The sequence below is a fragment of the Bubalus kerabau genome, chromosome 18 (assembly GCF_029407905.1).
Source record: "Bubalus kerabau isolate K-KA32 ecotype Philippines breed swamp buffalo chromosome 18, PCC_UOA_SB_1v2, whole genome shotgun sequence".
Lineage (NCBI taxonomy): Eukaryota > Metazoa > Chordata > Mammalia > Artiodactyla > Bovidae > Bubalus > Bubalus kerabau.
Window position 1 is genome coordinate 21975774 of NC_073641.1, and position 20835 is coordinate 21996608.

The window sequence follows — 20835 nt, forward strand, 5'->3', positions numbered from 1 at the left end:
GCTTTTGAACTGTGGTGTTGGAGAAGACTCTTGAGAGTCCCTTGGACTGCAAGGAGATCCAACCAGTCCATCCTAAAGGAAATCAGTCCTGAATGTTCATTGGAAGGACTGATGTTGAAGCTGAAACTCCAATATTTTGGCCACCTGATGCGAAGAGCTGACTCATTTGAAAAGACCTTGATGTTGGGAAAGATTGAGGGCAGGAGGAGAAGGGGACAACAGAGGATGAGATGGTTGGATGGCATCACTGACCCAATGGACATGAGTTTGGGTGGACTCCGGGAGTTGGTGATGGACAGGGAGGCCTGGTATACTGTGGTTCATGGGATTGCAAAGAGTCGGACATGACTGAGCGACTGAACTTTGCTTTGCTTTGCTTTCTAATTCCCAAGTGAATGTCCTAGAATATTTTTGGTTATCTCCCCACCTCCCAGTGGGAAGATCTCTGTTGTCAGTGCACCCTTGATGTTAATACAAAGTGACAGAAGCAGCTCTGAGATGTTCCTGGCATGAGTGGAGGCTTTCAGGGTTCCCTCCAGCATTCAGCAGCTACTGGGTTCTCTCCAGGGTCTTCCCTGTTGGAGCTCTTCAGAGCTGCTTTGGAAATGGGACATCTTTACACTGGGGCTCCCTGAAGCGGCCCCACTGGACTCTTCATGTGGCTCACCTCCATCCAGCTCCTTTCCTGGGATCAGCGTCACGTATAAGGTCCTGATGGCCAGGCAACATGAGATGAGCTGTTTATCCATGAAAACAGCAGAACCATGATTCAGGAAAGACTCCACATTATGGGCAAGAAGAGATGCAAAATGCATAAACCAGAGGAGCAGGGTCTAAAATCAGGCAAAAAAAGAGAGAAATGGCCCTAAGTGGACCAGTGATTGCAAGGTCAGGAAACACAGTGTGGGAATAGCGAAGGAGGCCAAATGGAAAGTGAATCAGGACATGTAGTCCAATAATTTTGCTGATTCAGAACAATGTAGAGAGCTGGGGAGCAGTTTGGTCAATTTGCTTGTATACTCTTTGGGGTTTTTTTGTTGTTGTTGGCAGGTTCCACAGAAAGGGTCCTGAGTGGAGTGAATGGTCATGAGTAGTGCCGAGTGCACACAGCCTTCAGCAGTTCTGATTGCAGCAGGCTGGCAGGGTCACAACTCTTAACCACCCCTCTACCTTCTGCAGACTCACCAACCCTCCCTGTTCCAAATGAGCTCTCAGACTCTGGAAAGAAACCTACCACAGGGGTTGTAACAGACTCTTGCGCCTTCCCACTGTGTTCATAACTGGGAAAATAGGGATCTTGGAATTCCAAAACTGAGGGTCATAAAGACCAAGCCCCAGAATTAGCCTTGGCATACTTAATCCATAAATTGATCAGAATGTTACTTTCAATGAGTTAACATTTGAAATTCTGTCAAGGTTAGGAAGCTAAGAGATTTTTTTTTTTCTATTTTTGTAACAAATAACAGGAGGCTTTGCAATAGAGACATTCCCAGGCCCTGAAATCAGAAAGCTTGAGTTTAAAACCCACTTACAAACTGTATGGCCTTGAACGTGTCACTTAACATAGAGTCAGTTCTCTGTGACAGAGATTCCTCATTGGTCAAATGGAAAATATAGTGCCCACTTCAAAGGGTTATTGTGGGGATTTAATGAGATACCGTATATATAACACAGCATAATTCCTGGAGAGTGTTCTAGATGTTTTATTATCATTGTGATTATTATTCTCACCATCGTCATTATACTCAGATATTCTCACTCTCCCTACCTCTGTACTTACTTTCCCAAACTTCTGCTAATCTTATCCTTCAGTTCAGTTCAGTCTCTTAGCTGTGTCCGACTCTTTGTGACCCCATGAACCGCAGCACGCCAGGCCTCCCTGTCCATCACCAACTCTGGAGTTTACCCAAACTCATGTCCATTGAGTTGGTGATGGCATCCAACCATCTCATCCTCTGTCATCCCCCTTCTCCTCCCACCTTCAATCTTTTCAAGCATCAGGGTCTTTTCAATGAGTCAGTTCTTCACATCAGGTGGCCAAAGTATTGGAGTTTCAGCTTCAGCACAGTCCTTCCAGTGAATATTCAGGACTGATTTCCTCTAGGATGGACTGGTTGGATCTCCTTGCAGTCCAGTCTTATCCCTGGACTCCATCTAATTGGCATTGAGTCAAAGGAAGATTCATTATATTGAAGTGTTTGCCAAAGAATGTGTTTGGCAAATTCACAACTGACGTCTTTGGTACCAACATCTAAGGTTAGGGTTACGCCTCATCTCCTACTTGTTTTATTAATAATACCATGACATTGTTTATAAAGTTACATTTCAAAAATGAGTAGCTTATTTGAAATCATCCATATTTTCAGCCTAAATTAAGTCTCAGTTAATTTGCTATCCACTGAATGAATTACTGCCTTGATGTGTTTTCAACCTAATCTCTTCCAGGAGAAGATCCTCAGTTCTAATATTTACAAAAGAGCTCATTTTTTAAAAAGTAAGAGTGAATACCTACTAACAGTGACCATTTTTAGGTCATTTTTAATCTGTAAATGAAGAAGGCAATGGCAACCCACTCCAGTACGCTTGCCTGGAAAATCCCATGGATGGAAGAGCCTGGTAGGCTACAGTCCATGGGGGCGTGAAGAGTTGGACACAACTGAGCGACTTCACTTTCTCTTTTCACTTCCATGAGTTGGAGAAGGAAATGGCAACCCACTCCAGTATTCTTGCCTGGAGAATCCCAGGGACGGCAGGGCCTGGTGGGCTGCCCTCTATGGGGTCACACAGTCGGACACGAATGACGGGACTTAGCAGCAGCAATCTGTAAAGCTAATATTAATATTTCTTAGGCTAATGTGTTTTTATTGATATCTGGTAATCACTTCCTATGGACCTATAAGGGATTTAAAAAAATTTTTTTAAAGGCTGTTTTCATGAATCTTTAAGAAATAAATAGTTTTGACTTTTAAGTTTATAATAGATTTTCCTCAAGAAAATGATCTCCCTCTAGTGGACAAATTATTATACTACAACCTGCAAAGAAAACTAGCAAAGCCCATGGACTATCCTGTATCAAGTGTTTTATGACCTATTAATAAATGTTTGGTGTTAATAGGTAATATAACTGAAAAAGAAAGGTTAAAATTTTAAAGATACTTAGCAGTATTTGTTACAAAACTGACAGTGGAGAAATTTTTTAAATTAAGACTTTCTTGATTTAATTGAAAACATAATAATACAAATTACTGATTTGGGAGTATATTGGTATTTCCTCAGGTGAACTGAGAAAAACGGAACCACAAACCATGCTCCTATAGCTCTTATACTTCCGTTTCTGCATGGTGTGAAAAGGGTACTTATCTTTTATTTTTTAAAACAGTAAGCATATTTTGATATTGAAGGGAAATCAGTGTAAACATTTGTTTTATATGTTCATATTAAAACCTCCTCATGCTGAAGAGCTGCCATGACTATCTCCTTAGAGCAGAAATCACCCCTTATCCTCTCCCCAAGCAGAGGTCTTTCGTGTCTTTCAACTGTATACTGAATGCCTTCAAAATCCCTCTTTAAATACCATTCTTCCCTGAAGATTTCTTAGATATCCCTGCCTGGATTAATCTCATTGCCTTTATTTTTGTAACTCAGTGTGCTCATGGTAGGTATTTAATAAATGCTTGTTGAGTTAAGCATATCCAAGAAGAACTTGACAGAGATCCGGTATAAGTCTCTGTAATAATTAGAAATCCTTCCCCTCTGGCCTTCCTCAGGATTGCTAAAATCCCAGATGCATGAAGTGTCTGTCCACATGCAACAGATGTCCATTTTGGGGTGTCACCTAGGACTTCCCTAGTAGCTCAGCTGGTGAAAAATCCGCCTGCAACGAAGGAGACCTGGGTTCGATTTCTGGGTTGGGAAGATCTCCTGGAGAACAGATAGGCTACCCACTCCAGTATTCTGGCCTGGACAATTCCATGGACTATTCCATGGGGTCGCGAAGAGTTGGACTGAGCTACTTTCACTTTCTTTTCACTGCTAATACACATTTGTGGTTTACACGATTATGCCTTATAGCTGAGAGAACTTCAGGACTAGTAGATAATCCAGTTAGCTTGGTAATTTTGGTCAATTAACCTTTCTAGGAGCTGGTATCCTCTTCTGGCAATGGCACCCCCACTCCAGTACTCTTGCCTGGAAAATCCCATGGACGGAGGAGCCTGGTAGGCTGCAGTCCATGGGGTCACTAAAAGTCGGACATGACTGCGCGACTTCACTTTCACTTTTCACTTTCATGCATTGGAGAAGGAAATGGCAACCCACTCTAGTACTTTTGCCTGGAAAATCCCATGGATGGAGGAGCCTGGTAGGCTACAGTCCATGGGGTCGCTAGAGTCAGACACGACTGAGCGACTTCACTTTCACTTTTCACTTTCATGCATTGGAGAAGGAAATGGCAACCCACTCCAGTGTTCTTGCCTGGAGAATCCTAGGGACGGGGGAGCCTGGTGGGCTGCTGTCTATGGGGTCACACAGAGTTGGACACGACTGAAGCGACTTAGCAGCAGCAGCAGCATCCTCGTCTATAAAAGGAATCTGTAGGTAATCTCTCATTGTCCTTTAAGGACCAAATAAATGCATCTGTAAAGTGACAAAATTCTAAGAAAATTTTAATTGAAAAACATGTTTGTGACTGGCTAAGCTAGATTTTTGAGTTTTTCCTTTGTGTGTGTGTGTGCGCGCGTGCTCACTTTCTACTAGATGGATTGATTTAGAGTCAGTGTTCTCATTTGGTCATAGAATCATAGGTGATTCATGAAACATCAAGCATCTGGATAATTCTTCCACTGTAGCCTTCAGTCTTTGGGTCATAATACTGTTATTAATGAATCTAGTAGCAAAAGAATATTTAAAAATTAGCTAGTTGATAGTTTAGATAAAGATTCTAATGGGGAAAACATTGATAACAACTGGACTTGAATTCATTCACTCATTTACTCATTTAACAAATTTTTAAACCACATACTTGCTAGGCTATCGTGAACTAACATCCTCTTCTTATAGGAACACACAAGAGTTGACTTCATTTTAATACTGGTTGATGTTTGACTAGAAGAACTCTGTGGCAAGTTTATCTCGGTTATAAAGTGTGCGATATCAAGAAGGGCATCTGTAGTTCTTTTCTCCCCAGACTCTAAACTCTATATTGCTGAGCATCGTGCCTTTCATTCATTTGATCACTAGTTCAAACCACTTTTCTGAAGTGCCGTGTGAGTGCTTAGAACACCTAGAATCTTCATTCTCAGCTCACAGTCTAGGAATGGAGATCACGTGGTAATTATTTCCAGCTCCTTATAAACCCCACCAGTAGGGAGTTAGGAACGAGTCCTGGGGGTGCAGAGGAAGGGCATCTCATGGAGCTCCGGGGTATCAAGTCAGTATTTCAAGTGGAGGCTAAGTCATAAAGGATGAATAATGGTCAGGCAGGAGAGTGTAGTGCCGAGTAACTGGGGAGAAGAAGGTTAGGTAGTGAGAGCCTGCGACAGGGAGGCGGTGGTTGAGTATGAAGGGAACGTGAACTGCTCAATGGAAGAGTATTGCACGTCAAGGTTGGGAAAAGGGCTCATTGTCCTTGAGGACAGATGCCCATGACTCTGTCAGTTTAGCCAAGGAGTGTGACCTTTATTCTGAGGACAACAGTGAGCTACTGAAAGATTTTTAGCTGATGAATTACAGTAAGGTTTACATTTTAAGGAGAGTCATACTGGGTGAAAAAGGGATTTGAGAGACTACTTTTAAAACTCTTATAATAATACAAATGAGAGTTGATGGAATCTTGAACTTAATATATTGGCAGTGGGGATGGAGGGAAGTGGCTACAACAGAAATTAGTGATTCAGTAGATGTAGGTAGGAGTGGAGAACCTACTCCAGAGAAGCTCAGCTTTGGGGAAGCAAGCATATTAGACATGTCATGAGCACTTGTTGAACTGAACCCAAATATTTAGTGAATTACTATATAAAAGGACTTCTAAGGAGAACCAGTCTTTGCAGAATGGCTCCTTTATAACTGAAATTGAGTTCAGAGCGATCTATGTATCTTATATCTGGTCAGTTAGCAGAAATACTCAAAAGCTTGGGAGGACAAGTGTATGAAGTCGGTATGTTATTTTTCTTTTGTGTATTCTGGTATTATAATGTTTTTAACAAAAGGAATCAGTTGCTAGGTTTCCTACTTCCTAAAATGAAATCTCCCTTTATTAAAACATCAATGTACAGTTCACGGCAACATCATCCTTTTCTTCCTTGTTGACAGTTTCGATGTGGACAATGGCACATCTTCAGGGCGGAGTCCCTTGGATCCCATGACCAGCCCGGGATCTGGCCTGATTCTCCAAGCAAACTTTGTCCACAGTCAGCGTCGGGAGTCCTTCCTGTACCGCTCCGACAGCGATTATGACCTCTCGCCAAAGTCCATGTCCCGGAACTCCTCCATTGCCAGTGACATGTAAGTATGAGGCTGAGCAAAGGGACAACGAAACTCTTAGAGGAAACCAAGTAAATTTCTCTCTAGAGTTGATAGAACCAATGATGTTTGCTCAACTGCATCATTCTCTAATTTAAAAAGGATGATGGGCAAAATTGTATAAACTGAAGATAAACAGTAGATTGAATTTGTATATGCTCTCACTCTTGGTAGGACATTTATTTTTCCTAGAGAATATATTGTCTGGGGAAAGTGAGAATTAAATTTTTAATGGAGGCATTTACACAGAAAACGTTAGCTTATATTCGTGTAGGACCTGACTGAGATTTAGCTACCTAACCATGTGAATCTTTCTGAATATTTTGAAAAGCTTTAAACTCAGTTTGCAAGTCCCCATGATATTAGCATGTGTGTCTCTTTGAATGCATCTTCACTGATGTACCACACAGATGTTAGCACTGGTTTGCTGGCTCATTTGAGAGATCTTTGTGGAGGGTTGCCTAAATTAAACCATTTTTGGAATATTAATCACTGGAGGCAAGTAAAGAAAACATTGGACAGGCTTGAATATCGTTTAAGACATGGCACAGCTTGGAAAGTAATTAAAACAGATAAGCTGGTTTACAGATCACATACCATCATTAGCTCATTTTCTCAGCACATTCCATTCCTGTTTACTCTAATGTTCTTTAGTTTTCTAGTTTCTGGAGGCTTCTAAATAGGACCTGACTCTTACTTAGTACCTTTGCTGTCATTTAAGATCACTTGGCCTGTGTGTAGAGTTAATGTCCAGTTTCCTCTTCTGCACATCCATCCAATAACAACAGCATCTTCTCACGGCACCATCTCAAAAGCTCAGGATAGGTTGCAGTACATCTTAGAAGAATATGGGGTCCCTGAATGTTTAGTGTTATTCTTGGTATTCTAACTGGTCATTAGGTTATCCCAATAGGTCTACATGAGATTCTAGAAATGAAATGGCTCTTGGTTGCCATTTATTAATAGTTATAAAATGACGATACTGTCTTCTCCCTAGGAATGAGCAACTAAAGTACAATCAGTTTGATTCAGGTTCTGAATTACAAAATTCCCATTGTGTAACTGTCTTTGTTTGACAATTACAGGAGATAGAAGAAAACTCTAAGAGAGGATTCTTAATCTCAAATAACTAATAATGTTATGAAATGACAGGTTTTATGTCAAATAATTAGTGAGAAAACATTTTTTAAGTCCTAATTGTTGTCCTTGCAGGCTACAGGTAAAAGTATGTCATTACCTACCTCTGTGCACCTGTCTCCTCCATCTTTCAAAAGCTACCCAATTTACTCTCCTTTTTTAATCTGCTTTTTTGGCAGTGAAACTTTTTCCATAATTACATCTCTCTACTTTCTTCCAACCCCACTCCAAGATCCACATCTACTTGCTGTATATCCTTATATGTTGTGTTACCTTAATATTCTGAAATGTATCTTTAGTTCATATTGACCTCTGAAAATCATCCCAATTCAAATAATATGTATCAGTCACCCATAAAGCAGAAGTCATGGTGCCAGTTATCAGAGGAAATACAAGGTGCATTTAATCTAGTTCCCATCACTGTTGTGTGCTCTCTTCCCTGCTGCTCAGAGCCCTCTTCTTCACTGATTCTGCTTATCACTTCTTAACATATTATCTCCAACATATAGACACGGACCCTTTTCTGCTTTGGAAAATTCTTTTATGTATATGTTCAGCTATCAGCTTTTATCAGATGACTTACTGCTCAGTATCTCTGGCCCTGAAACCTCAGTTGAGCCCCAGAACTATAGCACCTCACTGCCTGCTAGAGATTTAGACTTCCTTGTTCAGCTGTTCCTTCACACGCACATGCATGCGTGCTTAGTCGTGTCCTGCTCTTTTCAATGCCATAGACTGTAGCCCACCAGGCTTCTCTGTCCATGGGATTCTCCAGGTAACAATACTGCAGAGGGTTGCCATTTCCTCCTCCAGAGGATCTTCCCAACCCAGGGATCAAACCAGCATCTCCTATATTGGCAGGCAGATTCTTTTACCACTGAGCCATTTGGGAGGCCCCAATTAGTCCATATTCATCATTAATTCATTGTATTGATGGTGTCCACTCTTCTTCATTACAAAACAACCTCCTTTTCCCATTGGTCCTATTTCTGTTATCTTTGTTTTGTTTTCTTAGGTTTGAAATTTAAGATGGTCGTTTATTCACACGTAATAAAAATGCTTACTGAGCAACTAGATGTATTCATAGCTTCCAGTCTGCACGGGGCAGAGAAGAGGCAGGGCAGGAGGGCTGACAGTTTAGAGTTTCGTCATAAAATGTGAGAAGCACCATCCTTGAGGCATTTACAAAACTACAAGAGAAAAGGAGAGGAGAAGGAGAGTTTGCCAACCAGGGAAAGCCAGGCCAAGAGGGCAACATTTGGATAATGTGGGGCAAGGAGAATCATGGCTCAGTTAAAGAGTGACAGTTTGATTGGTGTGGGTAGGAAAACGTGGCAAGAGAGAAAGACCAGAATCAATCACAGAGGTGATTAGCTGGGGTCACTTGATCCCATTCTTGTTTTTATTGCTTCTGATTACTCTATTGTTGAGTGATTGAGTAACGTGAAGTGATTACAGGGAAAGAGTTCATGTTGAAATTCATAGAAACATAACAGGCTTAATACGATGGAGGCCCAAGTCAAGGGAGTTGGGGTGGGATGACAGTTTAATCCAGAGGCAAGGGTGTGTGTGTGTGTGTGTGTGTGTGTGTGTGTGTACAAGGAAGTTGGGGTGGGATGACAGTTTAATCCAGAGGCAAGAGGCTGTGTGTGTGTGTGTGTGTGTGTGTGTGTGTGTATGTGTTGTGTGTGTGTAGGGAGACAACCAGTGGGCAAGGAGAACCAAAGAGAGTGCTGAAGTTTTGACCCCAAACTTGTAAATGAACAATGATGTTGACATAGGGACAGGGTAGAAGGTAGACAGCATAAGGAATTTGACTTGTACACAATGGGGCTGGAGCTATAGGAGGAACAAGACAACAGTTAAAGGAAAAGGACAGAGAACACTGCAGAGGATCAGGAGAAATTCGAAGAACCAGTTACTGTTTGCAGTGACTAAGTTTGGGAGGACCACTGGAAGAAGCATCTTAGTGGGATAGTAGAATTGGAAGAATAGAATTAGTGGAGGACTGAATTGAAAGTGGAGATATCAGCAAGTGCAAGCATCTCTTTAAAAGGTTAGTAAGTTAAAAGGGAAAAGAGAATTAAAGTTGCTTGAGAGAAAACTGAGTTCAAGGAAATTTATTTTTTTAATTCAGAACAGGTAAGCTGAGGGACACAAGGGTTAAGTATGGAGTTGTAGCTGCTACCAAAAGTATGATCATGAGCTCAAGTGAAGGAACTAACCTTGGAAAACTAGTACAGACAAGTACTGCATTCTTTAGAACAATGAAAACAAGTGAAAAGAGGAAATATAAATTTGGAGCTGGATGGGTAAAATATTTAGAGAATTGAGGGTTTATGATATCTACTTTTTCATGCAAGTAGGAAGTATAAAAAAGAGTATATGTCTATAACTGAGTCACTTTGCTATATAGCAGAGCTTGGTACAACATTATAAATCAACTGTACTTCAGTAAAAAAAAAGAAAGTATAGCCATTGATAACTAAAGGAAAGAGGATGGGGCAGCTTAAGAATAGGGGGGAGAGTTTAAAAGAGCCACACTGCAATTATAAAGAGAACAGGAAGTTTCCTGGCAGTCCACTGGTTTGGATTCAGCACTTTTAACTGCCAGGGCCCAGGTTCATGCCTAGTTGAAGGACTAAGATACCACCAGCTCTGTAGTATGGCCCCCAAACCTAAAAAATATAGAAGGAGAATAGGATAAGAATACTAGAAAGAAAATTGCTGGAAAACCCCATAGATAATAATATGTAATATTGGATGGATGAAGAACCAGGTTGAAAGTCATATCTTCCAGCTCCAGCAAAGGTGAAACAATTGGGGTTTAGATGGAAGCCAGGGACAAGCCCAGGGTGTGTTCAGTTCAGTTCAGTCGCTCAGTCATGTCCTACTCTTTGCAACCCCATGCATCGCAGCACGCCAGGCCTCCCTGTCCATCACCAACTCCCGGAGTTCACTCAGACTCACATGCATCGAGTCAGTGATGCCATCCAGCCATCTCATCCTCTGTCGTCCTCTTCTCCTCCTGCCTCCAATCCCTCCCAGCATCAGGGTCTTTTCCAATGAATCAGCTCTTTGCATGAGGTGGCCAAAGTATTGGAGTTTCAGCTTCAGCATCAGTCCATCCAATGAACACCCAGGACTTATCTCCTTTAGGATGGACTGGTTGGATCTCCTTGCAGTCCAAGGGACTCTCAAGAGTCTTCTCCAACACCACAGTTCAAAAGCATCAATTCTTTGGCACTCAGCTTTCTTTACAGTCCAACTCTCACATCCATACATGACCACTGGAAAAACCAAAGCCTTGACTAGACAGACCTTTTTTGGCAAAGTAATATATCTGCTTTTGAATATGCTGTCTAGGTTGGTCATAACTTTCCTTCCAAGGAGCAAGCGTCTTTTAATTTCATGGCTGCAATCACCATCTGCAGTGATTTTGGAGCCCAAAAGAATAAAGTTTGACACTGTTTCCACGTTCCCCATCTATTTCCCATGAAGTGATGGGACCAGATGCCATGATCTTTGTTTTCTGACTGTTGAGTTTTAAGCCAACTTTTTCACTCTCCTCTTTCACTTTCATCAAGAGGCTCTTTAGTTCCTCTTCATTTTCTGCCATAAGGGTGGTGTCATCTGCATATCTGAGGTTATTGATATTTCACCTGGAAATCTTGATTCCAGCTTGTGCTTCATCCAGCCCAGCGTTTCTCATGATGTACTCTGCATATAAGTTAAATAAGCAGGGCGACAATATACAGCCTTGATGTACTCCTTTTCCTATTTGGAACCATAAGACATAGGTAAATTTTTAATGATTATCATGAGTACACTAAAGAAATAAATACATAAAAAGTAAACTTGAACTATCATAAAGCATAAACAAGTATTTTATAAAAGTAGGAAATACTACTTATAAAATAAGTGCTATAACAGAAGGTTACCCATGTGCTGTCATGAAGAAACATGGAGAAAATTACAGAATACATGGATAAGTGCATAAAAGATATGTAGTTTTTCCCTCTTAAATTCTTCAAAATGCATTTAAAACTACCTTAATTTCTGGATAATAGTTACTTCTGTTGTTGCTTTTGATCTAATGCTGTAATGTTATTTGCATTCGCCAATACTCAGATATGAGCCACTGAAGAAAGTAACAGGAGTATTATCACTGACAAGAAAAGTAGAATTTAGTCATAAAACTAAGAGTTTATTGAATACAAACTGTCAGTCAAACCACATCAGTTCAAAGCAGTTTTCAATCCTAATCTCCTAGTATGTCCTACCCTTTCCCCACCCCCATACGGGGTCTACAGGTCTATTCTCTACGTTTGTGCCTCTATTCCTGCCCTGGAAATAGGTTCATCTGTACCATTTTTCTAGATGCCACACATACGTGTCAATATATGACATTTGTTTTTCTCTGACTTACTTCACTCTGTATGACAAACACTTCATCTGTGTCTCTACAGACATGACCCAGTTTTGTTCCTTTTTATGGCTAATATTCCATTGTGTGTATGTACTACATCTTCTTCTTTATCTGTTCACCTGTTATTGGGCATTTAGATTGTTTCCATGTCCTATCTAGTATAAATAGAGCTGCAATGAATACTGGAGTAGATGTGTCGAATAGATAGCTGGTAGGAACCTGCTATAAAGCACAAGAAGCCCAGCTCTGTGCTCTGTGATGGGTGCAATGAGAGGCGAGGTCCAAGAGGGAGGAGATGTATATATAAATGTAGCTAATCCACTTCATTGTAGAGCAGAAGCTAATACAACATTGCAAAGCAATTATGCCCCAATAATAATGCAAAAAAGAACATTTTTCAGTTCATCTGTATAATGGACCTCTAGTCCCCCATCTTCTGTTGAATAAACAGTAATACAGAGAATCTAGGTAATCTAATTAGCCCTTTACTTGTACTTACATACTGATACATATAGGGGAGGTGTGGAGGGGCAGTGAGGAGGAGGTGAGTGGACCCGATGTACCATAAAAAGCTAGGGCACACTTGGTGGTCTAGCTAATTAGTCCCTGTCACCATATAGAAATATACGATCTCACTGAACAGCCTTTGCAGTGTCCCATGTGGTCATTCTCCCACCCAGGAGTCACTATCCCCCAACCCCATGTCAAATTTCTGTCCTTTCCTTCAGTTCAGTTCAGTTCACTCGCTCAGCTGTGTCCGACTCTTTGCGATCCCATGGACTGCAGCATGCCAGGGCTCCCTGTCCATCACCACCTCCCAGAGCCTACTTAAACTCATGTCCATCCCGTTGGTGATGCCATCCAACCATCTCATGTTCTGTCATCCCCTTCTCCTCCCACCTTCAATCTTCCAGCATCAGAGTCTTTTTCAGTGAGTCGGTTCTTCATATCTGGTGGCCAAAGTATTGGAGTTTCAGGTTCGGCATCCTTACCAGTTAGCAGGTAGCAAGTCCCTCACCATCTCTTGAGCCTTTGTGAGTTTTCAATTGTAGCTGCTCTTAGTCTTTTCCTGTGACTATTGAGTAGAGGTGATGTAGCCTCTAGTACTGAATTTGAAAAAGGAAGAATGATTGCTTACATATCTATTCATTTTTATTACAGGCAGGTTACATTATTCTTCATTGGTCTTACTGAGCTATCTCTGAAAATAAAAAGAAATGTTGCATTACAAAGATTCTAGTCCTCACTGGATCTGTATGAAAAGTTTGTAGCTCCACTTAACTACATTTTTAGATCTTGTTAATGCTAATGAGCATCTTTCTCTTTTCTAACCTTGATCTGCCATTTGAAAGTTCTCTGCACACATGTGTGCTAAGTTGCTTCAGTTGTGTCCAGCTCTTTGCTACCCTGTGAACCGTAGCCTGCCAGGCTCCTCTGTCCGTGGGATACTCTAGGCATGAATACTGGAGTGGGTTGCCATGCCCTCCTCCAGGGGATCTTCCTGACCCAGGGATCGAACCCACATCTCTTATGTTTCCTGCATTGGCGGGCAGGTCCTTTACCATTAGCACCACCTGGGAAGCCCCTTAAACGTCCTCTGCCATTATGTAAATATAGAAAGGAGCTGTGGTCAGATAACTCCTTGCCCATTTCCTGAGTTTTCCCAACTGAGGAAGTGTTCTCACCTCTTACTCGATGGTATAAGAGTAATGACTCTAGGGCCAGAGTGGCTTAGGTATCCTGAGGGAGCTCACATGGTGAGCGACAGATACTTGAAATTTTCAAGGGAAACACAGAAACATCTGTCAGTCACCTGCAGAACAAACAGCTTGAAATCATTTCCGTTTTCAACTTTAGATCATTAATTTTTGTTCAGTGACATCATATCTTTGCACAACTGGGTTGTTGATAATTGTTGTGATAAGAAGCAAGCATTGCAGAAAATCAGTGTGAAGCAGGAAGCGAGGGAGGCAATGTGCAAGCTCCTTCCCAAGTGAGAAGTTCTGTAGTCTTCAATGGGTGCTCAGTTGTTGAGACAGAACCATATTAAATAGTTTGAACTGAACTCTTAATAATTTCCACTGTTAGTTATTTCTTTTGGCCGGTGGGGTGCTGTAGAAAATTGGTGGTGGTAGTTTGGTGGTTTTAGTCACTAAGCCCTGTCCAACTCTTGTGACCCTATGGACTGTAGCCTGCCAGGCTCCTCTGTCCATGGGATTTCCGAGGCAAAAATGCTAAAGGGGGTTGCCATTTCCTTCTTCAGGGGATCTTCCTGACCAAGGGATTAAATCTGAGTCTTCTATATTTCAGGCAGTTTCCTGCGTTGTGGGCAGATTCTATACTACTGAGCCACCAAGGATATAAATTACTGAAATATTAAGAGTGTCATGAATTGAGAAAGTTTAAGAACCTCTTATTCAAGTTATTTATTCATGTTCTTAGGATTGGAGTTAAATCAAATCTCTGTAAAGAGATATTTTGTTAAGAGAAAGGAAAAAATTCAGTAGATTCACAGTCGTGAACTTCTGGATGAGCTCTAGAATTGATAATTTATCCTATTCCTCACCTCAGGTAGACAAAATAGTTGTTTGTTTTTGTTTTTGTTTTTTTTTGCCAAGAGTGATATTATTTTGGTAGTAAGCCAGATAACCTGGGATTCCTCTACCAGTCCTTGGAGGTTGGCAAGTTACTATCATTTTTATTGTTATTAGGGTATTGATACAGACCCTAAACTCACACAGCCTTTAAATCTCAAGAAGTCTATTGACAGAATATTCTAACGACATTGGCTGCTAGAATACTGTTTTGCTACCTTCTTTCTTATTTTTCTTTTTTTGTTGTTTTTTTTTTAAATTCCACTTCTTTCTCCAGTCCCTGGGGTTGTTTTATTTCTAGCTCAAAACACAAGAGATCTATAAATGGCTAAAAATACTTATAAATTAGTTAAATATGCTTTTTTGATTTTTAAATTAAGGAATTAAAAATAGCAGCTGAATACACATTTTATATTCCTAATTTCATACTAAAAAAAATCATAAAAGGATGTTCTAATATTCTGATGTTTTGAATAATCATGTTTGTTAATGCCACAGGGTAAAAATAGTCCATTTTTATGTGTTATCACAACATTTGTTTGAGTTATCATTGCACTATGCTCCAATCTTTGAAAATAGCAAATTAATTATGTGTTCTAATAATATTGCTTGCTTATCACTGCCGAAGTGATATATCCTGAGGTCTTAGGAAACATGTAGAGATAAATATTAGTTATGAAAAGTTCTTAAGTCAGAGGGGGAAAAAATGGAGATTGACCAAACTTACTGCTGCTAAGTGGCTTCAGTCGTGTCCGACTCTGTGCGACCCCAGAGACAGCAGCCCACCAGGTTCCGCCGTCCCTGGGATTCTCCAGGCAAGAACACTGGAGTGGGTTGCCATTTCCTTCTCCAATGCATGAAGTGAAAAGTGAAAGTGAAGTCGCTCAGTCGTGTCTGACTCTTAGCGACCCCATGGACTGCAGCCTACCAGGCTCCTCCGTCCATGGGATTTTCCAGGCAAGAGTACTGGAGTGGGGTGCCATCACCTTCTCCGGACCAAACTTACTAGTAATCCCTTATTTTCATGCTAAGGCTACTAAAATTCTATTATGTCTTTAGGAGAGTTTGCCCTAATATTTAGCATACAATTTTCTGAATTTCCTCCATACTCAGATGCTTCTCAGTGTTTGAAATCTAATTTTAATTGTGGGGAAAAAAAGGCACCCGAGCTTTCCTCAACTCCTGTAACTTTAGAGAAAAAGGCAGTGTGAAGATAAACTATTGAAACTTGTAAATGATTGTGCAGTTAGCTTTGACCTCAGACTTAATATTGATACTTTACAAAAGGTAACATCTACTTTTTAAAAAATATGGAGAGAATGGTAGCTTAATAAGAAAAGTGATCACTGTACAATTTTATGAGCTCAAATTCCTGCTAGGGAGCAAACTCAAATCAACCTTGGTCAAGGAAGAGCTGGCTTATTTTTCAGTGAATACAAAGAACATAACCTCTAAGAGCAAAATGGGAATTAAATTAATTACTCAACTAAAATTAGGAAAATTTGAAAACCATCTTCAATGAAAAAGTGACAGTAACCTACGCAGTGCTCTCAGTACAATATGTCCCTAAGGGAATGAACCAAGTTGAAAGTTATTAAGTCTTCTTATTTCTTGTGAGGGACAAATGGCCATTACACAAGAGGATCGAGTTCTATCAGTTATAGATACTGGGCCCAGGGCCTCCCACTTGCTTTTTTATCCCAACACTCTTTCCTCTATATACTCAGTCAGTCAGTTCAGTCTCTCAGTTGTGTCTGACTCTTTGCGACCCCACGGATTGCAGCATGCCAGGCCTCACTGTCCGTCACCAATTCCCAGAGTTTACTCAAACTCATGTCCATAGAGTGATGGCATCCAACCGTCTCATCCTCTGTTGTCCCTTTCTCCTCTCCACCTTCAATCTTTCCCAGCATCAGGGTCTTTTCAAATGAGTCAGCTCTTCGCATCAGGTGGCCAAAATATTGGAGTTTCAGCTTCAACATCAGTCCTTCCAATGAACATTCAGGACTGATTTCCTTTAGGATGGACTGGTTGGATCTCCTTGCAGTCCAAGGGACTCTCAAGAGTCTTCTCTAACACCACAGTTCAAAAGCATCAATTCTTCTGCGCTCAGCTTTCTTTATAGTCCAACTCTCATATCCATATATGACCACTGGAAAAACCATAGCCTTGACTAGACGGACCTTTGTTGGCAAAGTAATGTCTCTGCTTTTGAATATGCTGTCTAGATTGGTCATAACTTTCCTTCCAAGGAGTAAGCATCTTTTACTTTCATGGCTGCAGTCACCATCCGCAGTGATTTTGGAGCCCAGAAAAATAAAGCCAGCCACTATTTCCACTGTTTCTCCATCTATTTCCCATGAAGTGATGGGACCAGATGCCATGATCTTTGTTTTCTGAATTTTGAGCATTAAGCTAACTTTTTAACTCTCCTCTTTCAATTTCATCAAGAGGCTCTTCAGTTCTTCACTTTCTGCCATAAGGGTGGTGTCATCTGCATATCTGAAGTTATTGATATTTCTCCTAGCCATCTTGATTCAAGCTAAAGAAAACTAAAATCAAAACCACTCTCTAGCATTATAAAATTACAATTTCCTGAACTTTAAATCTTGACAGTGAGTTGTGGGAATGAAGTGGATAGATCGGGGAAAGAAGAAATTTGATTTCTAATGGAGGTAATCAATCTGTGTCTTTTACCACATTCTAAATAAAGGTATTATTAATAATTGGCTGCATTTTTGAATGAGAGTTTCATGCTTTTACTCATTCAGCAAATACTGACCGTACCTATTCCATGTCTGGGTATCGCTTGAAGATACCATAGATCCATGACAACAAGTCAAAGAATTTTGTTTGGATCATACATTCTTGTCATGAAAAAAAATCTAGATTCTTACCCAGACAGAAAAGCAGACTTACCCAGTCATTATTGAGATTCCTGTATAAATTCCTCTTTCCATTTACACATCATTTCCTTTATTTATTTATTTTTTTTAATTTTATTTTATTTTTAAACTTTACATAGTTGTATTAGTTTTGCTTGTCAGTCTTAGATCCTTAGTGAGTTGTTCTCAGTGTCATCTGTACAGTTTTATGCACCATATAAGGAAACATAATCAGACTATTGGAACATTTATATGATGTGCTTCATGAGATAAAATACACTAGGGATTAAGTCATGCTCACTAAATCCCTGTAAGATGAAAATTTTAAAATATGCTATTACAAATAGGAAATACAGAGCCTTCAACCAGATCTGTGTTTTTTCTTCAGAAAAAAAATCAGGACTATCGAACACTGGGCTTTGTTATCAGATTCCTAGCACTTTGTGGCATGCTTGAGGTATAGATTCACTGAAGAAATATCCCGAATTATTCCATCTGCCTGTTGAGATTTCTCTCAGACTTTTGTGTCAGCTTTCCATTCATTGTCTTAAGACTTCAGGATTTTCTTAATCTTGGATAAATAAAACTTAGTTGTCATTGACATGGCTCAGTGGTAAAAAAAAAAATCTACCTGCTGAAAAATCAATGCAGGAAACACAGGAAACATGGGTTTGATCTCTGGGTCAGGAAGATTCCCTGGCAGAGAAAAAGGCAACACATTCCATATTCTTGCCTGGAAAATCCCATGAACAGAGGAGCCTGGCAGACTACAGTCCATGGGGTCGCAAAGAGTCGGCCATGGAAGAGTGACTAAGCACATATGCTCTGGATAGTTAACCTCTAGACATGTATGGGACCTTAACTCCTACAAACTGTCCATGCAAGTAGAGAAGTTAAAAGGAGAATAAAAAAGGCCATCTGCTGGCATATCTGCAAATATGGGAGTCTGCACCGTGACAAGAGATCATTTAAGCAGTTCAGTGCCTGACATCGTCTGCCAGAAAATGTTATCAATGGTCCCAAGGCCAAGTCCTCTGGGCTCCCAGTTTTCTTTCCAGGGAGAACAGGGCTGCATACAGATCTCATGTTTCTGTGTCTCAACGTTGATTTTTCCTTTGGGACTTAGAGAATGTCAGACTGAATTTGTTCTGTGCATCAGGGCCATTTTGTTTGGCTGCTTATGTTTTTTGCTCCTTTGCTTCATTTTTGGTTTTTGCCAGAAAAATCAGAAAACAAGCATTATGGTTTATGTGTTATCTAAAGGTCTCTGTGGTGATTTTTTTTGGTAAAACCTTCATTCAGCCATTATTATTTTCAATTATGAGTTTATTTTTACAGAAACTAAAAAAAAAGAAGGCAGTTGGGAAAAGAACTTTTTGCAACAAATCACAGAGTTAATTCTGCATGTTAGCAACATACTTTTGTTTTATGTCTTTTAATGTTCATATTTATCTTCAGTATATTGAGTCCTCATTCATTTTTTCCCACCTACTATAGAGAGTAGGTAAAATTTCCTACATGTTTCACTGTTTTTTGTTTGTTTGTCTTACATTTGTTTGAAGGTAGCTCATCAGGTGGTACTAGTGGTAAAGTATCCGCCTGCTAACCCAGGAGACAATAGAGACATGAGTTTGATCACTGGGTCAGGAAGATGCCCTGGAGGAGGACATGGCAACCAACTCCAGTATTCTTGCCTAGAGAATCCTGTAGACAGAGGAGCCTGGCGGACTACAATCCATGGGTGTCATAAAGAGTCAGACACAACTGAGCAACTTAGCACACAGGCAGCACATCTGTAGTATTTCTCTAGGAAAGGAACCTGATGTTTCCCAGATGGACAGCTTGCCTATAACCCAGCTCTCCAGACACAGGACCACTCTAAGAGTGGTGAAAGTATGCCATAAAGGTTCACAAACAAACCTCAAAGTTATCAGTTTAAGTTCAGGATTTTTACAAGGTTTACCATGTTTCACCCTTTGTGATTTTTACTGTCAGTAGATTCTTTGGGAAGTGATGTATATGTCCGTCTAGTTAAGGCTATGGTTTTTCCAGTAGTCATGTATGGGATGTGAGAGTTGAACTATAAAGAAAGCTGAGTGCCAAAGAGTCCCTTGGACTGCAAGGAGATCCAACCAGTCCATCCTAAAGGAAATCAGTCCTGAATATTCATTGGAAGGACTGATGTTGAAGCTGAAACTCCAATACTTTGGCCACCTGATGCAAAGAGCTGACTCATTTGAAAAGACCCTGACGCTGGGAAAGATTGAAGGCAAGAGGAGAAGGGGACAACAGAGGATGAGATGGTTGATGGCATCACTGACTCAATAGACATGAGTTTGAGTAAACTCCAGGAGTTGGTGATGGACAGGGAAGCCTGGCGTACTGCAGTCCATGAGGTCACAAAGAGTCGGACACAACTCAAAGACTGAACTGAACTGTATATAAGAATTTATTCTTACACTTGCCTGGCATCTGTATGGAGAAGGCAATGGCAACCCTCTGTAGTACTCTTGCCTGGAAAATCCCATGGATGGAGGAGCCTGATAGGCTGCAGTCCGTGGGGTTGCGAAGAGTCGGACACTTACTGAGCGACTTCACTTTCACTTTTCACTTCATGCATTGGAGAAGGTAATGGCAACCCACTCCAGTGTTCTTGCCTGGAGAATCCCAGGGACGGAGGAGCCTGGTGGGCTGCTGTCTATGGGGTCGCACAGAGTCGGACATGACTGAAGCGACTTAGCAGCAGCAGCAGCAGCAGACTTTTTTTGGTTATATAAAACATTGTCTTCCTTGGAAAATTTGTAACTGAAGTTGTGTAAAAATTGCTCAAGAGCTGCACCAGTTGAGATGAGAGGTCACTAGCCACAGGTGACAGATTTCTCTTAATTTAAATTAATTAAAACTCAATAAAAGTGGCCTTCAGTTCCTCAGTTGCCCTAGCTGCATTTTGAGCCATAAGTAGCCACTGTGGCTGGTAGATACTTAGACAGCACAGAAAGAGAACATTTCCACTGCTGCAAACACCTGTTGGGCCATGCTGTTCTAGAATCTAGAATATGGACTTCTATGGGGCTTCAGAAGAGTCCGAATCTATTTATGCATGCAGAAAGCAGCACAGTGCAGTAGAAGTGAAACAGTATTTGAAGCCTGGGTTTAAATCCAGCTCCACTGCTCATTTTCATGCCTTGGGAGTTTGTGACTCAATAAAACTTCAGAAGCCATCTGGGGACTGACACCGGGTTACTAAGTGCTTACTTTGTCAGACAAATGA

General features: G+C 40.7%; 1 protein-coding gene across 2 annotated transcripts in view; it reads left to right on the forward strand.

Moving 5' to 3' along the window:
* Positions 1-20835, forward strand: part of PDE4D (phosphodiesterase 4D) — an 849844-nt gene that overhangs the window by 573680 nt on the left and 255329 nt on the right. For both annotated transcript variants that reach the window (XM_055555248.1, XM_055555247.1), the window contains exon 2: positions 6310-6501. In XM_055555248.1, coding sequence (XP_055411223.1) covers positions 6310-6501 — 192 coding nt within the window. The remainder of the gene's footprint in view (positions 1-6309; positions 6502-20835) is intronic.